General features: G+C 43.4%; 4 protein-coding genes across 5 annotated transcripts; 2 read left to right on the forward strand and 2 right to left on the reverse strand.

The window, feature by feature from the left end:
* Window positions 1-2,393: 2,393 nt before the first annotated feature.
* LOC134195690 (MORN repeat-containing protein 3-like) lies at window positions 2,394-4,949 on the forward strand. Of its 2 annotated transcripts, XM_062664771.1 has the most exons (6): window positions 2,394-2,555; window positions 2,615-2,772; window positions 3,666-3,825; window positions 3,905-4,089; window positions 4,420-4,525; window positions 4,592-4,949. In XM_062664771.1, the coding sequence occupies exons 1-5, from the start codon at window positions 2,420-2,422 to the stop codon at window positions 4,486-4,488; spliced, it is 708 nt and encodes a 235-aa protein (XP_062520755.1). In that variant the 5' UTR covers window positions 2,394-2,419; the 3' UTR covers window positions 4,489-4,525; window positions 4,592-4,949. The 2 variants fall into 2 exon arrangements, with proteins under 2 accessions (XP_062520755.1, XP_062520747.1); XM_062664763.1 differs by having other exon boundaries at window positions 4,420-4,948.
* Window positions 4,950-5,109: 160 nt separating this feature from the next.
* On the reverse strand, window positions 5,110-11,181 carry LOC134195679 (calcium release-activated calcium channel protein 1-like). Its single transcript, XM_062664751.1, has 2 exons — window positions 11,016-11,181; window positions 5,110-5,988 (listed from the first exon to the last, which is right to left on the reverse strand). Exons 1-2 carry the CDS (start codon window positions 11,127-11,129, stop codon window positions 5,278-5,280), a joined length of 825 nt encoding a protein of 274 aa, XP_062520735.1. The 5' UTR covers window positions 11,130-11,181; the 3' UTR covers window positions 5,110-5,277.
* Window positions 11,182-11,209: 28 nt separating this feature from the next.
* On the forward strand, window positions 11,210-23,078 carry LOC134195662 (lysine-specific demethylase 2A-like). The gene is made up of 18 exons (XM_062664728.1): window positions 11,210-11,265; window positions 11,330-11,483; window positions 11,543-11,668; window positions 11,743-11,915; window positions 11,976-12,082; window positions 12,142-12,235; window positions 14,223-14,376; window positions 14,478-14,593; window positions 14,664-14,960; window positions 15,642-15,701; window positions 16,664-17,131; window positions 17,695-17,721; window positions 17,772-17,819; window positions 18,512-18,565; window positions 18,830-19,165; window positions 21,364-21,483; window positions 21,545-21,592; window positions 21,663-23,078. Exons 1-18 carry the CDS (start codon window positions 11,233-11,235, stop codon window positions 22,875-22,877), a joined length of 3,630 nt encoding a protein of 1,209 aa, XP_062520712.1. The 5' UTR covers window positions 11,210-11,232; the 3' UTR covers window positions 22,878-23,078.
* On the reverse strand, window positions 22,954-25,020 carry LOC134195672 (3-methyl-2-oxobutanoate dehydrogenase [lipoamide] kinase, mitochondrial-like). The gene is made up of 10 exons (XM_062664739.1): window positions 24,811-25,020; window positions 24,494-24,562; window positions 24,311-24,421; window positions 24,203-24,250; window positions 24,025-24,144; window positions 23,874-23,969; window positions 23,741-23,814; window positions 23,551-23,679; window positions 23,395-23,481; window positions 22,954-23,340 (listed from the first exon to the last, which is right to left on the reverse strand). The coding sequence occupies exons 1-10, from the start codon at window positions 24,967-24,969 to the stop codon at window positions 23,046-23,048; spliced, it is 1,188 nt and encodes a 395-aa protein (XP_062520723.1). The 5' UTR covers window positions 24,970-25,020; the 3' UTR covers window positions 22,954-23,045.
* Between the last annotated feature and the right edge of the window lie 457 nt (window positions 25,021-25,477).

Genomic DNA, 25,477 nt, shown 5'->3' on the forward strand with positions numbered 1-25,477 from the left:
CACATTGTTGGATGTCAATAGAACAGAAGGGCAGACCCATATTTTATGTTGCAGGTGTTTGCTTTGATATTGCGGACTGTGACTACAGGAAGGGCACTCCTTCCCCCCCTCCCCCCCGATTCTTTGATACTATATGCGGAGTGCTGTGATGACGTCGGCGGAAAGTCGTTGGTACTGGCTGATGGTACATGCACGAACTGTGGAACAACGCCTAGATAGAGACGATCCAACAGATGCATGTATTTTCCATAATTATATCGACGAGTGGACTCTTTGGTGTGACTGTTCTCATATATGCGACCAGAAGCAGACAGAAAATATGTGGTCCCTTAGACAAACTTGCAGTTTGTGCAGTGCAAGATGAAGACTGCAATCGGGACGTCAGGTGTCCAGGTACACCTGTTCACAAAACATATCATACGCATCTAGGGGGACGATTTACGGGGGCCATGGGAACCACAGGGGCCAACGGGGGCATGGCCTCCCAATCAGCAGCCTATGGTCACTACATATAAAATATGTCATCGTGAAAACGAGCTAGAAGTGGAAGAAAATGAGGAGCTCCAATAAGTATGGCATCAAGGTTGGCCCCCACACAGTATGCCTCTGATATTATGGACTTCAGCTAATTATCTAAACTGCTCATCTTTCCCATGATTGGACTGTGCTTGCTTGCCTATTTACAGTCAACAGGTCTTATATTCATTAATTAATGGCTGATCTATCTATAGATACAGTTGATGGACAATGGGGAGAATGGCAGTACTGGTCTGTGTGTTCTAACACGTGTAGACACTCAAGACAAAGATTGTGTGACAATCCAGCACCAGCCCATGGAGGAAAGCACTGTGTATAGGCTTGGCAAGTGAAACGGCTACGTGCGAAAGAGACCCTCCTTGTCCAGGTAGTCCAGGTACACTAACTAAAATTTTAGTCTATTAACTAAATTTCTGCTATAGTAATCCAGCGATTTTAGACATGCTCGTTTGTCTTTTCTTTGCCAGTTCACGGTGGATGGAGTGAATGGACGCAGCAGCCGTGCTCGAAATCATGTGGAGACGGATTTCGCATTGTCACGCGGCAATGTAACAACCCAGCACCACAATAAGGTGGGGATAACTGCTAGGGAGCCGGAAACAAGTTCGAGAAATGCAACAGAGAATGCTGTCCGGGTAATATGTAGCGGCAATAGTAAATGACCACAATGAATAATATTCGGTTTGGCCTAGTACATGGCCAATGGAGTGAATACACGCAATGGTCACAGTGTGAAGTGACATGTGGAGGTGGCAGTCGATTTCGAAAAAGGAAGTGCAACAATCCTCCACCATCATGCAATGGGCGTAGTTGCAGTGGGTCTGACCTGGACATGAAATACGGCTCTCAAAATAAATGCCCAGCACCACCTAGCTAAATTGAAGTGTCTCCAGACAACTGTACGGAGTGCTCGAATCACTCAACCATCTAGGAACACTGCACCTTGTAATAGTACACACTCAGAGTGCTCAAGTCAGACTACCTTCCTATCTGGTGTTCATGCAGCACTCTACTAGTGCAACTGCAACACTCCTCTAGTGTTCATGAAGCATTGTGCCTGGAGCATTCTGTTGGTGTGTACCTGCTAGTCTCGCGCAACCAGCCCCTCCCCGCCAACGGAAGTCAAAAGGGGAAGGGACTGGCTGCGCGAGACTACGTACCTGCAACACCCTCTAATGTTCCTGGAGTACGTCATCACCCGTTCTATTTAATATTAATAAGAATGCAATTAACCTAACCACTTCATCTTCGAATACTATGCCATAGTCTCGCGTAGCCAGACCCTTTCCTCCGCAATCATACTTTCGGCGCGGCATACTTCCGGCATGCACGGAAGTATGACGCGACTGAAAGGGTCTGGCTACACGAGACTAGTTTGGTAGTTTGGTACAGAGTCAATTGCTTTGAAAGGTCAATAAAACAAATATTTAAGTTGGATCTGTGCTCTACAGCTTTCTCAAAGACTTTTCAAAGTACCCAAATTTGGTCATTTGTTCTCGAGCAGTTCCAGCTCGAGCAGTAGTCTCGCGTAGCCAGACCCCTTTCCGCCGCGCCCATTTCGCTCGGAAGGATGAGCGGCGGAAGGGGGTCTGGCTACGCGAGACTACTCGAGCACCTCCTCTCACGCACGTGCGAGCAGCCAACAGCGTGTACGTGAGGTCGCACAGTGAGCACGGAGAAGGCTTGGCTTGCGAGGCTACTACATATACTATACGTACGCGAGTAGATAATACCACCCACATTCGTCTAATCGCGTCGAGTCGTCGCGCCGAAGGGTACAGTGTAACCTCGACACGAGCGCATGCGCGCCTCGGGTTTATTACTCAGTTTACGGCCTCCCGGATGTGTTACCCCGCCAACGTGACTCCATAGCTTGAGCAGCATGCTGAAGGCTCGACAGACAGGACAGCTGTGGAAGAAATGGGACGAAAAGGCGCAGAAGACTGGCATGCATAAAACGGTTTTTTTCGTAAACGGCGACGAATACACAGGCGATTGGAAAGACAACAAACGGAGCGGTGCGTAGCGTACCACACAGTACACACCCTAACATCCAAACAATACGACCGATTTACAGGCAAGGGAACGCAGAGATGGAAGAAGACGCGTTTGATATACGACGGCGACTGGAGAAACGATCTACGTCACGGCTACGGCACAATGGCTCAACCGCAAGTCGGATCACACACGTTCAGAAAACTGTACGCAGGAGGATGGAAGAACGACAAACGACACGTAGGACGCACTCGCAGACGCACTCGCAAACATTCCCACTAAATTTAATTTATAGGGGGGGCAACCGGGATAGGGGTACGGGGCCACTGGGAATAGGGGGCAACTGGGGTAGGGGGAAACTGGGGATAGGGGGCAACTGGGGTAGGGGGGCAACTGGGGTAGGGGGAAACTGGGGTAGGGGGCAACTGGGGATAGGGGGCAACTGGGGATAGGGGGCAACTGGGGATAGGGGGAAACTGGGGATAGGGGGCAACTGGGGATAGGGGGCAACTGGGGATAGGGAGCAACTGGGGATAGGGGGAAACCGGGGATAGGGGCAACCGGGGATAGGGGCAACCGGGGATAGGGGCAACCGGGGATAGGGGCAACCGGGGATAGGGGCAACCGGGGATAGGGGCAACCGGGGATAGGGGCAACCGGGGATAGGGGCAACCGGGGATAGGGGGCAACGGGGGTAGGGAGCACATGCTCCTCAACTTTTCCAGCTGTCAAATGACATGACAGAGTAGAAACTGATAACACTGACATGACATGCTACACTAACACTACAGGGGCAGCGGAGCAACTCGCAAATGGGGGGAGTGAGAATGAAAGGACATCGGAGTACAGTACATTCAGAGTCTATATATATGGCTCTGGTCTGCTTACAAAAATAGAGGTTGTGCTCAAGTTGGAGGTGCCCGAGCCGCCTCATCCCCCTGCTTCGCTGCCCGGCCCTGCACTATAGTGTTAATGTTGGTTTCCTGTTTTTACTGTGTAGCATGCATATATATTATTAATTAGTAATACGTTTAGCCTTGTTGTGCAGAGCCACGCTCTCTTAAGAAATTGTGTGTTCACTCAACCAAATCTAGTTGCTACGCCACTGTTGACACGTATTTGCATCCATCTAGGGCTACGGAACGAACTACTTCAGTGAAGAAGAATATTACGAAGGAGAATGGTATGAAGACAAAAGGAGTGGGTGGGGTCGGATGTATTACAGGGACAAGTCAGTGTATGAGGGAGAATGGTATGGCGACAAGAGGAATGGACAGGGCATGCTACGACTAGGTGGTTTAATTGGCTCTAAGTGCAGAGGTCATGTGATCGGGTGTTAATGTTGAGCGTTTGTTTGTGTTGCTGTATGCAGCATCGGATGATCGATACGAGGGCTCGTGGAAGGACGATAAGAAACACGGCAGTGGAAAGTTTTTCTACTTGGACAAGGGGCAGCTGCTTCGGGGCACGTGGATAGAGGACGTTCCCAAGTGTGGAATGATGGAGGATTTTGGACGCGAAGGGGCACCACATATGACAAAATATCCCATTCCCGAGGTCAGCCGACAAGCATGCGCAGTGTTGTTAATAATATAGTTTAGAGGAGGTGGCAGGGCCGGGGTGTGTGTGTGTGTGTGTGTGTGTGTGTGTGTGTGTGTGTGTGTGTGTGTGTGTGAGGGGCTTAGGCACCCCAACTTTGAGTACAACATCTATTGTGTAAGCAGACCAGAGTATATGGCTCTGAAGCAGACAACGCCCTCATAGTTCATGTACTCTGATGTCTTTCATGCCCTGCCCTACAAGTTCCCCCCCCCAGCATGAGAGTCACTCTGCTACCTCTGTAGTTGTAATATTGGTCATCGAGATACGTTAATTTTGTGTTGGCAGTGCAAGTTGGCTAATCCACGGCACGTCATTGACGATGCAGTAGAACATGCGACAAATCAGGACTCGTGATGAAATAGAAATATAACGAAGGACAATGGTGTAAATAGTAGGATGTACTGTATTGCTCTGTTTGTTGTCTCATTTCTAACTTAAACGCTCAATATTTGTACAGGAGGAAACAGCACACATAAAGACCTCTACAATCTGGTTTCCTCTGACAGTTTCTCTTCAGTCACTCAGCTGATCCCTCACCCCTATGAACTATAATAACAGTGGATGCACACAGCAATACTGTATTTCTCTGAATAATTCTCTTCAAGGTACCTGTCATTAGGGGATTTAATCGTGAGGGGAATTCCTTGAGAGGGGATTATTTGGGCAAGGGAATTATTGTTTTGTATTGCATTTTCATTACACATTCTAGCAGTAAAGATGTTTGTGTTCTATAAGACTTCTGAGTCACTACAAAGGTAGAATGTTGCAACGGTGCAAACACATCCTAACACCAGCAATGTGTTTGTCACGTTTGCCTCTGTATCAGTACAGTACTGGAAGTGAGAGAGGGAATTATATGGGTGGGGAGTTAATCGAGTATGGGAATTATTCAAAGAAATACGGTATTTGAAAAGAGTATGTAGGGTGACTGCACAATAGCAAATCGCCTTGGTAAGAAATGAGAGACTGCTGTGGTCCTCTGTGCATACAACATGATATCCATGATATTCATACATACATACGTATATGCACACATAAATACACAAATCATACATTTATCTACAGTACAGATACAATGTTACGTATCTATTGCAACTATTGCTTCCTACACTGTCTGCCTACATGCTGTGCAGACTGTAGTAGCTAGACACCGGTTTCTTCCATTGTCGACTTCGCTTCGTGATACGAACTCGACTCCGAGTCTAAATCGTCAGACATGATATTGGTATGTGCGATGTGTACGTACGGTTTCACACTGGCGGTCGCCGTCGCTCTCTGTTTGCCATCATTGTTCGTCTGGTCCAGATTATGCGTTAGCTGCTGTAGCTCTGCAATAGCCTTCGACGACACCTCATACTTGTGCAGTACGATGTAATGATAGAAACGAGCCGCAAACAGTAGGAATATAACAACAACAAATGCTATGATCAGGTTTGCAACGAGAGCAGCGATCCAACGACCGTCACCGTGCTCAAGTACTTCCGTGCTATCCAAGTCAACCGATGAGCTGTTGTTCACGTTTCCCGTTATTTTCACCTTGTCTGGTGAAACGTCAGCAAACTTGATCCAACATATGATGGCGAGCTCGAGGAGAAACAACACGATTCCAATGCAAGTCGAGAAAATCCACGCTATTTCAATGTATTTCCGAATTTGCTTATGCGGTGATGCTACGATCGCGCCACTCTCGGGTGAATGCCTCCGAGTTGCAACAGCATCAATGTGTGGCAGAATGCAAGTGCTGACCATCAGAGCAAATAGGTGTACAGCAATGAGAATTGTCGTCGTCACGGCAAAAGCGACCAGCAAGTCGGTGGAGATGTGACTGGGTAAGTCGGCTTCGACCATGGCAACCTGCATCACATCAACAATTAACACATACAATAGCGACTTGGTGGCACCATTCAAATGCCTATCCATAGTTGCTTGTGTGTACAACGATTTAATTTTATAATATAATTTAATTTATTATTTATTTATTTGTTATCATGTTACGACAAGGTGTGTTACTCATACAGTAGAGGCCTGTTACTTCAACACCAGCATGCAGTGGTGATAGTACAATCATACAGCAAACTGTATGCACTGACTCCAATACATTTTTGTCTACTAATCTGACCACCTCGTTATAGTCTCGGTCTGGTCTGATTCCAATTGTAGTCTGTATATTAGTTACATTCCACAGAATGTGAAGGATACAAGTATCTTGTTTAATTCAAAAACCGCGTGCTTCGTTTATAACTACCGTGCATTCACTTAGGCCACTCCAATCTTGTGTGTGTGTGTGTGTGTGTGTGTGTGTGTGTGTGTGTGTGTGTGTGTGTAATACAATGAACATGCTTAGAGAGACCATTTCCTGCACTTTGGAGCAAAAGTACGTAACTCAGTAGGTAGTCTGTAGTAAACATAATCTATAATAAATCATGTGCCTGCATCTCGTATGCATCCCGTAGATATGAGAAATTACAAATATCATATTGAAGTGGCCTTAATTATTTAAATAAACACACTGCTAAAGCCTTAAACATTTCAAAGTCAAGACAGCTTGTCTTTCAGCTATGAAAGCTGTCAGCCTGAAAGGCGACTACTTTAATTAGTCATTGTCCTTTAATTAAATAATTAAAGCTTGATCCCTTACTTGTTAATAATAACTGTAAAGACCGTCTGGTCTGTGTGTCCACTGAGTTATGCAAAGATAGCGTCAGATGTTGCTCTTTTGCCTAGATTTTAGTTCTTGGATTCAGAGCAGCCACGACATGTTCTACACAATGACTAGAACTACATGTTCATTGTGTGACCGTTTCAGACCTACAGCTTCTCAAGTTGCAATGAAAGCTGTTCTGAAGTTATTTTATTGTGACCTTACTGTTACTGTACCAGACCGCATACACTGTATCCCGAATTTCTCATATCCTCCTCCTCCCTACAGTAGGCTACACTATCTTAACTGCCTGTGTGTACATTTAAGACCAGGCAAACTTGATTTACAGTTTATCGTCCAGCCTTTTTCACGAGGACGAGGACATGCGGTTGGTCGGTCATTATCCATTATTGGTATTAATGAATAGAGAAGCACTACAGTGCTAAACCCTCGGCGGGTGTATGTATTCATATCTTATCATGTGATAATGTTTTGCATACTGAGGTATTTAGCCCAGCACACTGGTCTCAGCTAAGGTTTCCAATGCAGGCGTGTAAACAAAGGGTGCAGTAACTCGTCTCCAGACTTGCCTATTTACAGGTCAGTCGCTTCAAACAGAAGCACTGTCATGGACAATGCGTGTTCGCCTTTGCAAATTCCCATGGAGCGCCAAATTTCTGTTGAAGACGACACTAGTGATTGTAGCTGCAACAACACCGCTCAGCCACATCTTACCAGCACCTGCCCTCTCTAGACACCTGGTTGTTGGTGGGAAAACATGCATGTGTAAATGTAGATTAGGCGTTGTTTCTAAGTGTTAAACCCCTATGTAAAGCTAAGGACTAAACACCATGTACAAGATGGATGACCTGATGGCCGTATTCTTGTAGCAGCTACCAAACAGAGGTGGAGCCTTATGATGACATATTGGTTGGTAATGACACCACGTCTTGTCTATTGGTCGGAATAGCTTCATTTGCATCTGAGCTAATCGAGTATAAATACGGTCGTACGGTCGTTACCAGACTACTGTACCCTTAGCCCGGATATCCGGGCCTCGGGTAATAATAATATGTTTGCAGTTATGTTAAACTATCTAAACATTTTAATTCATTTTATTATCTTTTCTAATGTATCAACAGGCGCTTGTTGATTCTGTCAAAAGAAGCACAATTATGACTATAAGGATAAAATATTTCAGAGCTCTTGGGCAGCGTCAGTTCAGTTTAGCTCCCACAGTGAATACATATATATATATATATATATATATATATATATATATATATATATATATATATATATATATATATATATATATTTCCATATATATATATAATATAGTTGTATATAATACAGATAACACATATCCGCCCTAAGGACGGAAGCACAAAGAGTCTAAGTTGCAATATCGCAATAATTAGGTAGATAGTCAACAATCACGAGGTCCAATCTGTCACTAATCATTCTTGAGTTATACTGCCACAAACGAACAGATAACTGTTCATGAAATTGCCTGGAAGCTTGGCTCAGAGACAAGCCAGATGATAGAAGAGACTTCTTTATGATTGATCTCAACACCTCCAGACTATGTGCAGCCCACACTCCGTATGATTCCACCACAAGAGGGTAGAACAAACAGCCATAACGATGTTATAATATATGGAAGGTCCTTTATTGTAATATACCGAACGATACAGTACAATAAGCGTCTACAGGACTGGTAGCACTATAACAGAAGTAGAGTTCTGGAGTGCTATGTAGAGGTCCAGTCGAAGACTATACATCACAAATGATTAAAAGCAGAAATTACAACAACAAAAAAAAACACTTTTAAGTTAAGAGATGTTGTCTCTTCTTGCCAACCAGCATCGAAAAGAGTCTTTCAGGGTGGAATGAATGACAGCTTGAAACAGATCGTCCAAGTCGCGTTGAAGAGGCTTGCACAACATGCAGACTGCTCGTCGAGTTTCAGGAAAAATCAATCCTCTCGACCCAACCAAGAGATGCAAAAGCTCCGTCTTATACTGATGGTTAGCATCTTTGACAAGTTGGGCATAGCGGCGTTCTTTCCGGGCCTTCGTTTCTTCCACGACTGTTTCGAATGGGACTGACAGCTCAAGCATCCAGGCCTTTTTGAGGACGGCATTCCAAACAACAATGTCTGGACGAAGGCAGGTACAGGTTATATCGACAGGAAAATTGTATACTGATTCTGGTAGGTCGGCTACTATGGAAAACTGTTGACTAAGATGACGTTTTAGAAAGTCCACAAATAGTCTCAGCGTATTGTCGTGTCTCTGTTTGTACAAACCTCGATCAAGTAGACTGGGACATGCATTTAGCACGTGGCACAGCGATTGGGGTTGGTGACAGAGAGGACATTGATTGCACGAAATTTTCTTCCACAACTGTAAGTTGGTTGCTGATGGGAGGGTGTCCTGGAGCCCATTTATTGCCCATTTGAACAAGTCATCGGGTAGAGATTTTAGGGACAAGGCAAAGTGCTCAGCTTCCACGTCCTTGAATCGAGCCGCTTGACCTTGTACAGACAGGGAGGTAAGATGTGACAAATGACGATTATTTGATGATTCCGTAATCGTCTTTTTGATGTTCTTTATTTTTGATTGCAGGCACCCAGGCGAAGTATCAAGAGTTGCCAAGAAACTGCCGGCACTAAATCTGGTTGATGACAACTCAGTCTCTCTTGAAATCTTTATAGTTGCCAGGGCTCTCAAGCATTCGTCATTTGATTTAGTAAATCGAAGCAGGTTGCAAGACTGTAGTCTCTTGAAAGAATCTGACGGTTGGCCAAGTTGGAGGCCGCCGTTCTTGGTGTTAAGGAAAAGGCGAGAGACAGCTGCTGAATGAGCAAGACCGACCCATTTTTTTAAGAATTTCGTGACTACACTGTCCAATGATTGCTCGATCCATGACAAAGGAATAGATGCAATGCTCAGTAACCATGAAAGCCGCGGTAGCACCGCTCTCTTATAGAGAAGACATTTATTCATTCGGGAAACGGCTGTTTGATCGACTTTATTCAATAAATTCTTAGTAGTCTCCAGAAGCTCTCTTGAAATGTCGGCATGAGACAGATCAGACGCAATTGGAAGACCCAAGTACTTGTAGCTTTTCTTGTGTGACAAGAATGGAATCTTTTGCCCTTGTCTATCTATCTCTCTCTATATATATCTATATCTATATCTATATCTATATCTATATCTATATATATATATTTATATATATATATATATATATTTTAACCTTCATGAACAACTGTCTGTGAAACTGTGGCAATACAACTCTCGCATGATAACTGAACATCTAGATGTTTTGTCTGTAGCAAGTGTTTGTAGTGGTGTTTTTCAGTAGTGTTCCGTCCATTGGGCGGTTATAAACAATATATATAATATATATATATATATATATATATATATATATATATATATATATATATACACACATACATACATACACACAATGCTAAGATGGTGTTATGTAGAATAGCTTTAGATGGTAGAGTTGATCCCAGTTGGGATCTGTACAAAGTATAAATATATACATGTCTAATATACATATACATACATATATATATATATATATATATATATATATATATATATATATATATACATATATATATAATTTGTTGCAGCAATTGTCAGTTAAGTTGTGGTCGTATAATGCACGCATGCTTCTAAGTAGATTGTTGTTAGACAATAATGACAGTAATTTTAGTTTATGGGATTTGCCTGTATCGTAGATTGGTTGTATTGAAATATATATAGGTAGCTATAGGTCCATCTGATCCCTAGACAATGTAATAATGATCGAACAATGACACTTATTTCGTTTTCCTATAATATGATTCGGGCGGTGATGATAAACCGTGAATCAAGTTTGCATGGCCTATTAAAAAATAATTAAACGAATGAACTGTACACGTACACAACACACCAATCACTAGAAACTGACTCATGTTGTATTAGTATGATATGATACGATATGATACATTTCTGTCGCACCTAAAAAGGTACAGTTCCCTCTTGGGGCAAACACAAAAACAACTAAGACATAAGACGTACAGCTAACAGACTACAAAACACACCAGCTACAACAGACAGCACAAACTACAATATAAGGTACATTTTAATTAATACGAAATCACATAGACATTGTTGTACAACTACTAAATTTTGTTATTTATTCCTCTAACTTAGACGTCAGTAGCCTTACATACCATTGCGAATCCTGACAGAAGCGCAGACGTGTTGCTCGATTGTTTTAATTTCGCTCTGCTTAGAAGGAGGCCATTCCAAGCTGTTCCACTCGAAGCATTCGCTTTCTCGTCCATACACTCCGTACGCGAACAATCGACATACAAGCTCGTTATCGCACCCACGCAATTTTCTCTCTCAACCGAGTTGCGCAAGCGCAGTCTCGTTTACTGATCTGCGATGTCTTTCGACAGTGGATCAGACAGAAAGCTGGTGAGGACATTTGCGAGAACGAATTCGGCGCATGCAAATCTCGACGTTTCGTTTTCGGTTACAGCGATGTCGTGGTGGTCGACGATATTACGTGGAAGAAGACATCGGCGTGCAGGAGGAAGTAGGGCAGATGGACACGGCAAGAACGTTTAGCGTCGAAGAGAAGTTGACAAGTGACAAATTTGACGAATCGTTCGTAAAGTTTATGAACGGAAATGGTGGGAAACTCAAACGTTTTGCGCTTTTAACGCGCGTTAAAGGCGCGATGTTGTTGCAGAGCTCAACGTCGATTACGTGCGAAGACACGGATTTTTTACGCCTCTAGTTTTCAAAGAAAAAGGAGGATTGGGAATAAGGCTTCCTCCCGCTGGATTTTCCGTTTACGATGTGAAAGAGTTGGTCGGTAAGTGAGAATGTGTCTCACGTGATCGTCACGTGACCATCGAGCTACGTAGTAAGGTGCTGTGCCAAAACTAGGAGGCAAACGAATTGTCGATGTAATGGACGTGTCGTCACAGCAGGCACTGGAAATGTTTATGGATGACTGGGTGGACTACTACACGGCACCGGAGAGGCAACTGTTATTGAATGTGATCAGCCTCGAGTTTAGTCACACGCCCATGGAGAAGATGGTCCAATCACCCAGAGTTGTTAGTACTTATCACTGATGATACGACTGCTAAACTCGTTTATTGTCCGACTGTGTGTAGGTACGGGATCTCGACTGGGTCGATATCTTCTGGCCTTCGCATCTGAAGAAGGCACAGAAGGAAGGCACGAACGACATGGCGAGCATGAAGTATCCAAAAGTTCAAAAGTAGAGAGAACCGCGTCTCTGTTGCGAGTTGATGAGCTCACGATTGTTTGTAATCGTAGATATTGTTTGATGAGCGTCGGTGGATGTTACACGGATTTCCACGTTGACTTTGGTGGAACGTCTGTCTGGTATCATCTCATAAGGGGAGAAAAGGTGTGTTGACTAATAATGTCTAGTATGTGCTAGAGTGTATGCATCAGCATGCCCATTTGTTGTTGTCATCGCTTCACAGCATTCTCACAAAGATTTTGTCTTGACAGATGACGCTAATTGAGTTATGATGTCATATAATGTCACTTTTGACTTGCAAATTTTATTCATTTTGATTGATGCCCAAATAAACATTGGGCGTCGTGTGTAATCTGCTACTATTTACTAAGACGTCACCCTTACGACTTGTAGCTCTTGAGATAGTCTAACTAAAAATGACAACATACCCAACATACCCTGGACGGGTGTCCGAGTTGTTGCCATGTCACCAAAATTGGCGACAGACTTTTTATTTTGTAGACAAAGATGTAAATTTTAGGTGATAACGTGTAGGAGTGACTCAAACTAAAAAGCTCATCTTTGGGCGGCAGGCACCGGTTGCTTAGTAGATTAAGTCCTGCAGATTGACTCTTGAATGACTTTACTAAAGTAGGAAAAGCAATAGTTGGCAGTTTAGGAAGAGACAAGGAGGGGCCAATGAGGGGCATCATCAAGGAAGGTATACAGATTACATTACACATCACAACCCAAGCGTGTTCAGCTCTAAACATTCTAAATTCCTAAAGCCATGTATACATACATACATATATACATATATATATATATATATATATATATATATATATATATATATATATATATATATATATATATATATAGTGCAGCAATGAATTATTCATTCTCTATGTCATATGTGACATCCAAAAATTCCATGTACTTAGAGCTCTAGAGTATGTGGTAGCGTGTGTGAAGTCACAGGTGGTTGTTCTAATTGGCCATTAGGGCGTAATCACATCACGTGTTATACAGGAAGTAGCCAATTCCATTGTTGTACAATACTGATCAGAAACAAGCTCTATATCATCGTCGTCTTCTCATTACTAGCATTCTAATGATGTTAAAATTAGCTGATTGAGACGTATACTTAGTGAGATACCAGATTTTTCTCACACTGCCAACTATTCCTTTTTCTTATTAGTAGTCTTGGTTTGGCTAGACTGGTCTGGCCACGTGAGACAAAAGATTCAGTAGATTAGTACTTATTGGACGCAATGGACTTTTTGCTCACGAGGTACCAATCGACGAACATGTTGTGCGCTATTGTTTTATCCGTCAATGTTTTCAGAGATGACAATGCAAGAGATGCGATTTCATTTGGTGTGATTTTACAATAACTTTCAACAATACAAAGAGCTAAGTTTAATGAGTTTGGCTGTCACTTGATAGTTGTGAATGTGAGAAAGGTTTCAGTACACTAACCCATGTAAACTGAACTTCGTAGTAGAATGTCGTTGGTCTCACTCTGGAAGAGAGGTCTGTTTGTGAGTGTCCTTTGAGAACTTTGCGTAGGTAAAGATATCCAAATAAAGTGAATGCATTACTCTGATCACGTGACCTCAACAAAGCCTGGATTAGTACTCGCTTAATAAAAATTAGCCAGTTGGTGCCAATGTCCATTCTGTTGCTAAAACTTGGGTGATAGTTTTCTAAACCTTGACACCCCTGCAGGATATGCTATAAAGTTGATAGTCACCCTAAACTATGGGACAATGGCAAAGTACAGTGACACACAAGTAAGGTACACATTTTTAACAGACTGTAGAGGCACACCAACTATCACATCAAAGACTCATCTTTGTAGAAGTCAGGTGTGTGTCTTGTGAATCATGTATCTCAGATTAGTGTCTGTTAGTGTGGTTATCTGTTCATGTGTCTGTTTACTGTGACAGTGTCTGTCTGTGTCAGGTTTGTCTGTTGTTTGTCTGATTGCCTAACTGCCTACCGGTAATTTCACCAGTTTTGCTGCTATCAGTTTTGTTCTTTGTCTTCTCGTTCTCGTCTCTCTCTTTCTGTTGTTTTTACACATATAAACAATGACTCATGAAATCAGATATGTTTGTCCTGTGTGTACGAGTGTCTTATGTTGTAGGTGTTCTGGCTGATTCCTCCTACACCACAAAATTTAGTGATTTATGAAAAATGGGTGAAATCGGGTCGTCAGCAGGACATCTTTCTCGGCGACATGGTCGAGAAGTGTGGCAAGGTCCATCTCTACGAAGGATACACGTTCATGATTCCAACAGGTATGTACATAGTTACATACAATTGACCGATCTCCGTCACCGTCTTCTTTCCTTTCGTCGTGTGAGATTGTAACATGTTGGGATGGTTGTGTGTATGTCAGGATGGATCCATGCCGTGTATACACCTTGTGACAGCCTTGTGGTTGGAGGCAACTTCCTTCACAGCTTTAACATCGAGGGACAGCTCATCGTATCGGAAATCGAAGCCAAAACAAAGGCAGGATGGAGTCAATAGCTTGCTTGTTGATCAACTCATTGTGTCATATTTCGATGTCGTTGATGTGTAGGTTCCACTCAAGTTTCGTTACCCTTTCTTCGTAGAGATGTTGTGGCATGTATTGAGTCAGTATGCCGAACATGTAGAGATGTTTGGTCTATTGAGTGACAATGACGGTTGGGCAGCAGATGAGCTGTCTGCGATTGATGATGGCGAGGCCGTGCATCCGACTGGCATTAATCAACTGTCTATGTACGAAATTCGAGGTTTGTTGTCGCTTGTGGCAAAAATGGAGAAAAGCCCTACTTGGAAAAAGCGAGCTCCTGAATCTGTAGGCAATCCGAATGAACTGTTGGTGAAGATGAAGGTTAGCAGTAGCATTTTGCACTCACGGTTGTCAGTTTGTCTGTTTTGTTTTTGTCTTTCTGTCTGTCTGTTTGTCTGTATGTCTGTCTGTTTTGTTTTTCTGTCTGTCTGTCTGTCTGTCCGTCTTGTCTGTCTTGCCTGGTTGTCTTGTCTGTCTGTCTTTCTGTCTGTCTTTTTGTCTTTCTGTCTGTCTGTCTGTCTGTATTCTGTCTGTCTCAATACATATATTTTCCATTTAAATCAAATGGTACATATGAGCAACCTAACACTAACACAACAGAACCATTACGGTCCTGAAGCATACAAAATTACACCGAGCACACTACATTTTGACGTTCTAATCTAGCTACGCTCATGAGTTTGTTCGAGACGACTTTCACTTTGCAACGTTGTAGAGTCACTGAAATGATGATTGCCACTTGGTCTTGAAGTTGGTCTCATTTGGTCTTTCTTCTGTCTGTCTGTTAGTCTGCCTGTTGTCTGTCTGTTTGTTTGTCTGTCTGTATCACTATTCTCTATCTCTATTTGTCTTTCTGTGTTTGTTTGCTTGTTTGTTTGTTTGCAACATCATCAGTGCCAACTACTGTGTTGTAAGGAAATACAATTTGTAAGCACGTTCACTAGACACGTTTACTAGACAGCATTGACCAAGTTTGCACTGCAATATGTTAATGACTTGTAGGAGCTGCTGAGAGGCTACAATATACAATACAATTACATGTCTACTGTGTGGAAGGAAGAGGTAAAGAGGCAAGCATGTGATATTGTAACGTTTTGTCCATCGATTATCATACTTCTTTGTACATAAACAAGAGTTGCACCGATAAGGATATTTGGCCGATACCTGATATCCAAGCAAAGCAAAGCCAACACCGATATGATATCTGATGTAATTATATTTTATTATAGATAATCAGTGATGTTCATATTTTACAAGCTGTCCAGCGTGTGAATCTTGTGTCCTCGGCCACCTTGAATTGCTCGCAAATGATGGACTTCTGTTTCTTTGCCAACATGCATGCAACTCACATGGCCCTAATGGACTGACTACGCATGCGTAACCTAATGGCGTGCACCTATGTAAGACTTACAGATTCTGATATAAAACCCAAGGGTGGCCAAGTTGGAATAAGGCTGGTGCCTTGGTGTGGCACCGGGAACGCATCCTGGTGCCCAAGGAAATGACACACTCACATGGACACATACACTTGCACGAGACTGGTTTGAAGCTACCTACCTACCTACATGGTACATACACACGTAGTACGTACATACATTTATACATACACATACATACGTACTCATGTATGTACACGTATGTATCATGATGATACATACATACGTGCGTACAGACAGACAGATAGGCAGGCACACAGACACATGATTGACATTAGTGATGCCTTGTGTTCATGGAATCACCGCTCTTCAGTCACAGTCGTGACGTCATGCACCATTTGCTTGACTGGGTTCAAAGCCTTGGTGCCAAATCTTTGCTAGCTTGGTTGCCCAAGACCAGTCTCTGGTGCCACCTGTGGTACCATAGCGCCAGTTGGCCAACCCTGACATACCTATATCGGCTGATAACTGATAACCAATTTGATTATCGGTACAACTCTAAGATAAACTGAATGTGACGCGAACTACCTTGATTCTAACGAAGAATGCTGTGTTCTAATTCATACTGATCAACAACTATGTGTTTAGCGGCTGAAGACAGTGTCTTCGGATTTTTTGTCTCAAAGTGAGAGCGAAGGATGTCACAACAGTACTGTTGATGGTTTACAATTTGGTGATCATGACTACTTCAAACAATTAGATAGGCAAAAGCGATCGCATGTTTCACACAATACAGAGACAGATGATTGGAATAGTGACAGTGAGTGGGTAAACAGCGAACTGCTATTGTCGGATAGTTCCAAGCAGCAAGAGTGTAATAGAGTTGACAAAGCGTCCGAAGACGATGAGTACACACCTCAGGAACGAGAAAGGCCTCACGTGAATCGCAGCGGCTCAAACTTGTCATCGAAGAAATACAAACGAAAGCATCGTTGTGGAGAGTGTACTGGGTGCTTGGCAAGTGATTGCATTGATTGTCGATTCTGTTTGGACATGATCAAGTACGGAGGAACGGGGAAATTGAGGCAGGCATGCATGAACAGGAAGTGTCTAGCAGTGAGTGAACTTTCAGTGTTGTATGAATACAGAGTAACACACAGCGGGAATGTCCGAAACAGTGCCCAGCCAAAAGACCGCCCACTGGGCGGTCTTTGGAAACTGTTCTCATTTACAGCCCATGGGCTGCTAATAAGAATCAAGATTGTGGTGCTCGACTCGATGTCGGCGCCCAAAGTTGGTCGATATTCCAAGGCTGTATTAGTAACGTGCGTTACTATACTACAGTACATGTACAGGTTTGGCAACTAGACAGCGGCCTTACACTGTGGATTAAAGAAGGTACCTCTAAAGAACGTCTGACAAGACGTCAGGTGTGGTTGCTCTCATAACTTCATGACTAAGTATCATAGGATGTTGCAAGATGGGTCTCACATGTGCCTACTCTGTGGTACTCAAGGTAATCTGCCAATTTCCAGAGTTTCCTACGAACTGCCCGGGTGCTTATTGAGAACGGATATTCTTCCATAAAATCCTATTTTTTGTAATGCTGCCCTGGGCGCTGTTTCGGAAATTGTTCTCTTGTTTTGTGTTCTGACTCTTTTCTCTCATTCTTGTTGCAGATGATCTGTCCTGGTGATCAGTCTGAGGTGATTGATTGTTTTGGAGTGTTTGTTTGTTGTCTAATCCGTTGTGATAGTTGCCTCGAGATAAATCAACATCTGTTACGTCTAACAGTCAGTTGCAGGTCAGTCACACAAAGTACTAAAATCGAATGCTGCCAATTGCAGTAAGTTTAGTACACGTGATGTACACACGTGCTTGTCATTACCCGAGGCCCGGATATCTGGGCTAAGGGTATAGTAGTTGTCCGACGTGGGACCATATTTTTGTATTATGTTTGACCAGACGTGGCGCTGGCACCTATCTAGATGGTTGAGGTACCGTAAATATTCAACGCCATTTGTAAATGTGCCGCAATTGTGTGGTAAATGTTTGTGGAACTGTGCAGTGAGGTTTAACGGAGATACCGAGCTTTGACAACATAATTCTAAATTCTAACGTAATAATAGATAAGACGTTACCTTTCCTTGTCCTAGTACAGTACTGAGGCACAGAGCAATTGGCATGGCTCAGTTTGTTCGATCTCTTCATTGGTCTTCTTCAACACTAACATCTATCTGCATCTGCAGTGGTAACTTGCAGCCCTTCTGGCGTCAGGCTGTAAATCCTTCTTTCATGCTTGGTTTTAAATTAAATAAGCTGCCACAAGTATGTTTTTGATGAGCAGCGAGCGCTAGACAGATGACTGTATTGCATGGTTTGTTATGTACTGTACTGTATGGCTCATGCTGAGCTGCATTTGCATGTGTTACTCTGTACTGAGTGTGAGTTACATGTGAAGAGTCATTTAGTGGTAACCGACTTTCTGTTTGACAGAAGAAAGCGGTAGGAAGTCGGTTTCGGGGTGTCCGTGCCACATCGAGCAACCAGGTGATAACAAATAAGATTTGATGATTACCAACATCGATTTGTAGATGTCAGTGTAGTCATCTTGTTCAGTCACACAGTTAGTCAGGAATTTTAGTTTGAATGCAAACTATACTATTTTAATTAATTAAGTCAGGAAATGCTCATAATTGCTGTGATTTGATGTTCAGCCATGTAGAGGTGCGATGCAATGAGCTGTAGTTGTTAATCTTTCAGTTTCAGTGACATTTGCTTTTGTCATGATACTCAACTTGTTTGTGATTATAGGCAGCCAAGCGTGTCAAGAGCGAGAGAAAGCATGCGGCAAATATCAGTCGTCGTGAAGACTCTGTCTCTGCTTTGTACCCAAACCTATCTAGGTTGCCATCACTGGAAGAAGATGGGTCTGACTTATTTACTGAAAGTTCTATAACTCCGTTAGAAGTAGATGATAGTGATCTGGGGATTATGATGAGCGACGTGTGTGGCCTGGCTCCTGAAGATGTTCAATTGGGTGAGATGGTCGTTTCAGTGAACACACAGCGGGCACCGACAACGAGCAACTCCAGTGCAACGACAGATCCTAACTGGAAAGAACGTCAAACAGCACGCAAAGAAGTTCAGGTAAGAGCTTGTGGTTGTGTAACTCAACTACTGCAGTCGCAACGCTAGCTCTGAATGGAAAATGCTCATGTAATTTAAAGCACATGAGCTTGTAGGCTAGCGTCTTGTCTCGAGAAATGTTAAGGCAGAGTATACTGCGTGTTACTGCAGTAACATGGTGCAGTCAGACCTTGTTATTTCGACACCCGATAATCGGACACCCTCACTTTCTGACAAGGTACATGTGAAACCAAGTTACACGTCACTGTGTATTTGTTACCAATAATCCAACAGTCGTGTTAGTCCGACAGAAACCCACGTGGTCTGACTGTAGCAATGCAGCTATCATTAATGTGCATTGTAGTGGCATCGTAGCGGCAAAATAATTGACATTTTGTGGTAGGGCAAGTGAACTGCCAATCTACCGAGATGGGATGCCACTTTTGGATGTAGTTAGTCCCGCTCCTGTAGGACTAGTTTTTCATTTTGACATTGTTTATGGGTAAACTCATGAGAAAACTTGTAAGGTGGAAGGATGTGTCTCAAATTTTAAGTGTGAGCAAGCAGTTGATAGAAGTTTGAGCATGTTATTGCTTCATTATGACTGCAAACAGGCAAGATGACGTCTGTCCATACCAACAATGTGGACATCTTGACTACATGAAAACTTGAAAGTTTAGAAGAGTGTAACAGTGTTCCAGCTAGTTGAGCAGGGTGCAATGCCCTGCCTTCCCTTCCCTGTGTCCTCCCCGAATGTTGGGGATCTTCCAGCGCCCTTCACAATGACAATCCATACTGCAAAGACTGCGTAGCGAGCCAGTGAGTAAGTATTCTGGGTACGAACTGTCGCACATTACGTTTTGCACTGATGTGATCCAGGAGCTTCAAGGGCTATAGGGCTCTGGGTAGAGACACGTTACCAACACAAACATAGCTACTCCTACGCATGCATTCAGAATGCATACCATACCATCAAGTAAAAGAAACAGCAGGAGTTCGCAAAGCAGGGAAGGGCACCAAATTGATACTAGTAGCATATTTAGGGTACGTTGGTGTTTCTGCACAAATTTGCCAGAAACTGGTATCCCTCTCTGTAGATCAACCACACCACAGACTGCCACATGCTATTCAGATTCCAGCTCTGACGACAAGAGACACGCCCAAGCCAAGCTTAGCAAGACATCGAAGAAACAGCTGGAAAATACCACCAGTCCACTTGCGGCCACAAATATGGCTTTAGTGAGGAATGGAAAACGAAAGACCTTGGTTGTTCACGAGCATGGAAGAAGACGAACACAGACACAGAACTGTGATGTTTGTAAATTGTGTCGAGACTTCAGAGATCCATCAAGTAAATACCGACTGACGTGGTGGGACAAAGGATACGAGTTTTAAGGAAAGACAATTAAGGTCATCGCAGTAGTACTGTACAGTAGTGCAGATTCTGCCTGCTTGTGAATTTGATGCTGATGCCAACTTTGATTACAATATAAATTCAATTTCATATAAGCTGGCAAAAACAATTTGCGTGACTTAAGCTTGCCCCACTTTTGATAAATTCTTCCCCACCCAATTCAAACCCTAGCAGGAACACTGGTGTGTACTACAAAGCTTATGCAGACTATGGCAGCACAGTTTGGCAGCTGTTTTCAAATTTTAAACATTTTCTTTCTGTGACAGTTTTCATTCATTAATTAAAACATCAACTTATGTCAATTTTGTGTGCGGCCATCATATAAATGTTTGGTCAATGATAACGCCCGCAGATCAATTTAAAGTCTACCTACCTAAAGCGTCTCATTCTGAGTGGTAATGGTAATGATGAGGTCAACATTCAGCTCACGACTGCATATTGTTTTGTTTGTAGTTTTCTTCTCACGGACGTGCATCTTTTCTATTGTGGATAATAAAGGACAGAGAATTTGTGTGACCTTTTACATTGATTACCCTAAAAAGTAATTATGTGGAAACAAGATAGACTGTTTGTACATCACATCTTCTACTGCACATAAACTATATTAAGAAAGACATTGCAAGAAATATTAATTTGCCCACAAAAGGTGTAAATTTACCATCTGGTTTTACTTCACATTGTCGCCAAACTACAATATGAGAACGAGTGTTTGCTGTTTCAGTAGTGTCATGTTGTGCATGCTGCAGTGTATTACTTGCACATGCAGTCACACTGTAATACTGCCCTTCTGATAATGTCTGTTTAGGATTTACTGACAGGTCGACGTTTTGCACATAAAGACACACACAGCCAGAAAACACGGAAGAGAAAGAAACAAGACATGACCCCAATCAGGGAACATCAACCCAAACCCAAAGACAACAAGGTGCGTCTGTCTGTTTGTTGGAATCGTGCTGTCGTCGTTGCTAATGGGTCTCGATAATTAGTTGAGCGAAGATCCCGTGCATCAGATGGCAGAAGCCAATAGAGTGAAGGTAGCAGTTGTGGTGGTCGAGTATTTGTCTAAGTCTGGATTGTAACATGACCGTATTTGCCATCTCATAGAGTTCCTTCAAGATACCGAAACGATGTGACGGCGGGTCGCGTCCTCGAGTGTGCAGCTTGGCTTCACCGCCGAGTGCTTACCAACCGTCACCCCACGTCTCATCGCACGCTCATGCTCAATCACCGAGTTACCTATCCGACTGTAACCACAGTGAAAAATATGCCTCTGTTTCACACAAGCCGCAACCCGTTCGTACATCACCGATCAGTCCCAGATACACGTTTTCGCAGAAGGAAAGAACACGCAGATCGATCGAAGTAAATGTGACACGCGACCCGAGAAGAACGTCGCTACATGCATCACTAGTGAAGATGGATCCTGCACAACCGTCGAGGATCACAAAATCAACGGCACACGCTGCCGCCTTGTCTGCAGTGGATTCCGAACTGGAAGTCGTCGGACTCGCTCGAAAGCAGTGGGTATTGATATTCAGCTTTCTTGGTCAGTACGACGTGTGTAGCTGCATGTTGGTTTGTCAAGCGTTTTATTCGTGGGTACAAGATCCTTGCCTCTGGCATACACTCAATTTGTCGCGAGTTGAGTCGATAACGGCGGCCACGCTGACTGGCATAAGGAAACGACAGCCGCAAGTCTTGGATCTCAGTTGGACTGGAGTGACACAGAAACAGCTACGGTGGCTTCTCAATAAACTGACATTACTCAACGAGTTACGTCTCACTGGCTGTTCGAAGGCAATTGTTCCTGCTCTAGTCGATTGCAAGCCGTTCCCACCTCTTCGAGTGTTAGATCTTGGCTGGATCGAAGGGCTCAACGACCAGTCGATTCACGGCCTGTTTGCGATGCCGAATCCTTCAGTGGAGAAGCCGGTGTCTGTGAAACATCTGAGATTACTGCAAGAGCTACGATTAACGGGAACGTGCATTACGGACGCAACGTTTCTGCTCTTGTCTAAGCATTCTTCGTGTCTCGTCAAACTCGACTGCAGCTATTGTTCTCTCCTCACGGATCGTGCCATCGAGTGGCTGACGTCGGTTGGATCTCCGAGTCGTGACACTCTGCAAGTCATTGACCTGTCTGGTTGCACTAGGCTTACTGGAACGAGCATCCCTCACTTTGGACGCTGCTCCCAACTCCAGAGATTGGATCTGAGAATGTGTGAAGAAGTGACTGTCAGAGCGTGTGGACGACTTGTTGCATCGAGTCGTCTCCCGCTGATACTAAAGGAAGACAAACTAATTGAGAGATCACCGTGATCAAGTTGACAGCTTTGTTGCCTGCCCCAGCCGTGTGTGACAGAGCAAGCGTCCGGCTTATCAGCAGACAGCTTCATTCTATTTGAACCCAATCTTGTCATTGCCGATAATCATTATGTGCAAAAATTAGCTGTGCATGAACACATGTAACCAGCGTATGTGAATAACCTATATATAAAAGGTATCATCAAAATGTTTTAATCGTAAGAAAACGTCGGTTCCCATCTGTGCCATAGTGTTGAATTGTAGATCTCCGCCGAGGTAGCGAGCATATGCTCGAGATGTTGGAAATCCGTAACCGAACCCGGCCATTGGACCAGCAGTTGGGCCCGGGTTCATGCTGCCCAAAAAATGAGAAAACACATCTGTGTCGTCTTGTGATTTTTCGTCGGCTGTAGTTGCAGAGTATTGCAATAGCTGTGGGACTTCTTTGTGAGGGATACCTCCACCTCTGTCGCTCACCCTAACAGAAAACTTGTTGAAGCACAATATGCCAAAGTGGCATGAATCGGCAAACCTAATAGAGAATTCGTACTGGCTATTGGAAATAGTCACACGGACTGGAGGTAATTCTCTCCGATGTTTATGAAATTGTACTGTTGCCCTAGTTGATATAAATGGACACATCAGAAATAATCGATCAAATCAAAACACACCTGTCTGACTCTCCCACCGAAATGAATTCTTTAGTAGTTCTTCCAAAATGTATTCGAGGGGCTGTGCAATGTATGGAAAGGTAACATGAACGTGGCCATCCACGGTCACCTCTGGTGCGACTCCGTAAGTGTGTTGACAAGCATCTCTATAATTTTTATGCAACAACGAAATACAGTATGGAGACACTAACAAATGGGGTCACCTACCTGGCAAAGTCTGCGCATCTGAGTATGACTTCGTTGGGGGACAAGTGCCTGTTGATGATGCCAACATAACCTCTCTACAGAAAACCTTCCCATTTTCATGTCATATGGGTGCTTCACATACACATTTGCCTACTTGTTTTTTGTGCATAGCAATGTGGTGCTCACACAGCATCCTTATACCCAGACGAGAAGTCAAGATTTGGTCGAGAAATGTCTGCATTTTCTCAACCTGAAAGAGACTATCAATTTTAAGTTAATATCAAATGTATCAACCGTTTCCTCACAGAAATGTATTGCTTGCATTCGGTAAAGCCGAGAGCGAGAGATTCGAGGACACCCTTGTGATCATGCAGTCTGTCTTTCAACACTGTGGTGAAATCCATTTCATCATTACTGTTGACCACCTCATCAAAACAACGGAAATAAGGAATTCACTGCTTGCCATGTCATCACTCTACTCACATGTTTAAAATTGGAGATTATTTGAAAGGAACGGATGTATAACCAATGCTAACGTAAAATGACTATTAGCTTAAGACATCGTTGAATTGGCTGCATACATGGTCTCACTACTCTCATAATGTGTGGATTACAGCCGACCAGAAATGGGAGCTGTTGGAATTGGCGAATTCTTCTGGACAATCGTACTGGTAGAGTATGGAGCAAATAGTTTGCAGTCGTCTAATCAAATTTGATGGCACGTTCACATAATAATAAACAGTAGTGTGGAGAATGTCTGCAAGAGGATCATACAATCATATATGATGAATCTCCAGGTTTTCCAGCATACATCAGAGCCTGCGGAGTCACACGATTTGGAGTCTAAGACGCAAAAACAAATATTCAAGAGTTGGGATTCTATTCAAATAAGATAGGAACTAACAGAGATGTACAACACACACACGCATGCGCAAACAGAGTGACACACACGCATGCGCAAACAGAGTGACACACACGCATGCGCACACAGTGACGCGCGCGCGCGCGCGCGCGCACACACACACACGCACGCACACACACACACACACACGCGCGCACACACACACACACACACACACGCGGGCGCTTACTTTCTCGGCTACATTCGCTATCACTTTCTGCATTTTGAAAGACGACACCGCTTTCCAGAGCTCTTCGTACGACTCGGGGGCTGACCACGCGAGCCCGTGCTGCCCTCGACAAACATAGCACCGCAAAGCTGAACGAAACGGTGCAAGCTTCAACGGCATCAACGACTCTATGCTACACTTCCTGCAGTTGCTAGTCTCTGGGACAGGGCGTAAACATTTGTCACATTGACGCATGCGCGCTACTTAATTGCAGCTGGTAGGGAAGTGTCGCAAACTACTTTCGTTTAGGGAGAGGAATGACATATAATCATGTGTATATACACTACAGGACTCGATTTCGGTCAATTACAATTGCTGTACGACTTTCTAGAAACAAAACAAGACATCTAGACTGCTCAGCCTAGAATTTTAGATCTCGGACTAGTACAGTACTAGTCACGGTCACTATAATAATAATCACTACAGGTACAGTACAGTGCTCTAGGCCAGACAAGATACATACACTAACAAGTAAAAATAGATAGCTAGTATGACTGCTGTGTGCTAAGATAGACTGCATGTACTACTGTTCACTACTGTACTAGCAAAGATGGAAGAAAATTAATTAGTCATGTTATGACGTCATCTGACGTCATGAACACCGACTATTGTTAATTAATTACTCTTA

This window comes from Corticium candelabrum, chromosome 1, assembly GCF_963422355.1.
Source record: "Corticium candelabrum chromosome 1, ooCorCand1.1, whole genome shotgun sequence".
NCBI classification, from domain to species: Eukaryota; Metazoa; Porifera; class Homoscleromorpha; order Homosclerophorida; family Plakinidae; genus Corticium; species Corticium candelabrum.

What these genes read in the sequence shown, in the direction of transcription:
- LOC134195690 (XM_062664771.1), top strand. Translation starts at nt 2,420, where the DNA reads ATGCTGAAGGCTCGACAGACAGGACAGCTGTGGAAGAAATGGGACGAA. An exon ending in GGAAGAACGACAAACGACAC is followed by an intron (nt 2,773 to 3,665) that starts GTAGGACGCACT and finishes GCATCCATCTAG; the next exon opens with GGCTACGGAACGAACTACTT. An exon ending in ACAGGGCATGCTACGACTAG is followed by an intron (nt 3,826 to 3,904) that starts GTGGTTTAATTG and finishes TGCTGTATGCAG; the next exon opens with CATCGGATGATCGATACGAG.
- LOC134195679 (XM_062664751.1), bottom strand. Translation starts at nt 11,129, where the DNA reads ATGGACGAGAAAGCGAATGCTTCGAGTGGAACAGCTTGGAATGGCCTC. An exon ending in TTCTGTCAGGATTCGCAATG is followed by an intron (nt 5,989 to 11,015) that starts GTATGTAAGGCT and finishes GATGTGATGCAG; the next exon opens with GTTGCCATGGTCGAAGCCGA.
- LOC134195662 (XM_062664728.1), top strand. Translation starts at nt 11,233, where the DNA reads ATGTCTTTCGACAGTGGATCAGACAGAAAGCTG. An exon ending in AAGTATCCAAAAGTTCAAAA is followed by an intron (nt 12,083 to 12,141) that starts GTAGAGAGAACC and finishes TTGTAATCGTAG; the next exon opens with ATATTGTTTGATGAGCGTCG. An exon ending in CCAAACCCAAAGACAACAAG is followed by an intron (nt 21,484 to 21,544) that starts GTGCGTCTGTCT and finishes CTCGATAATTAG; the next exon opens with TTGAGCGAAGATCCCGTGCA.
- LOC134195672 (XM_062664739.1), bottom strand. Translation starts at nt 24,969, where the DNA reads ATGCCGTTGAAGCTTGCACCGTTTCGTTCAGCTTTGCGGTGCTATGTT. An exon ending in TAGCGAATGTAGCCGAGAAA is followed by an intron (nt 24,563 to 24,810) that starts GTAAGCGCCCGC and finishes TTTGCGTCTTAG; the next exon opens with ACTCCAAATCGTGTGACTCC. An exon ending in CTACTAAAGAATTCATTTCG is followed by an intron (nt 23,482 to 23,550) that starts GTGGGAGAGTCA and finishes TATATCAACTAG; the next exon opens with GGCAACAGTACAATTTCATA.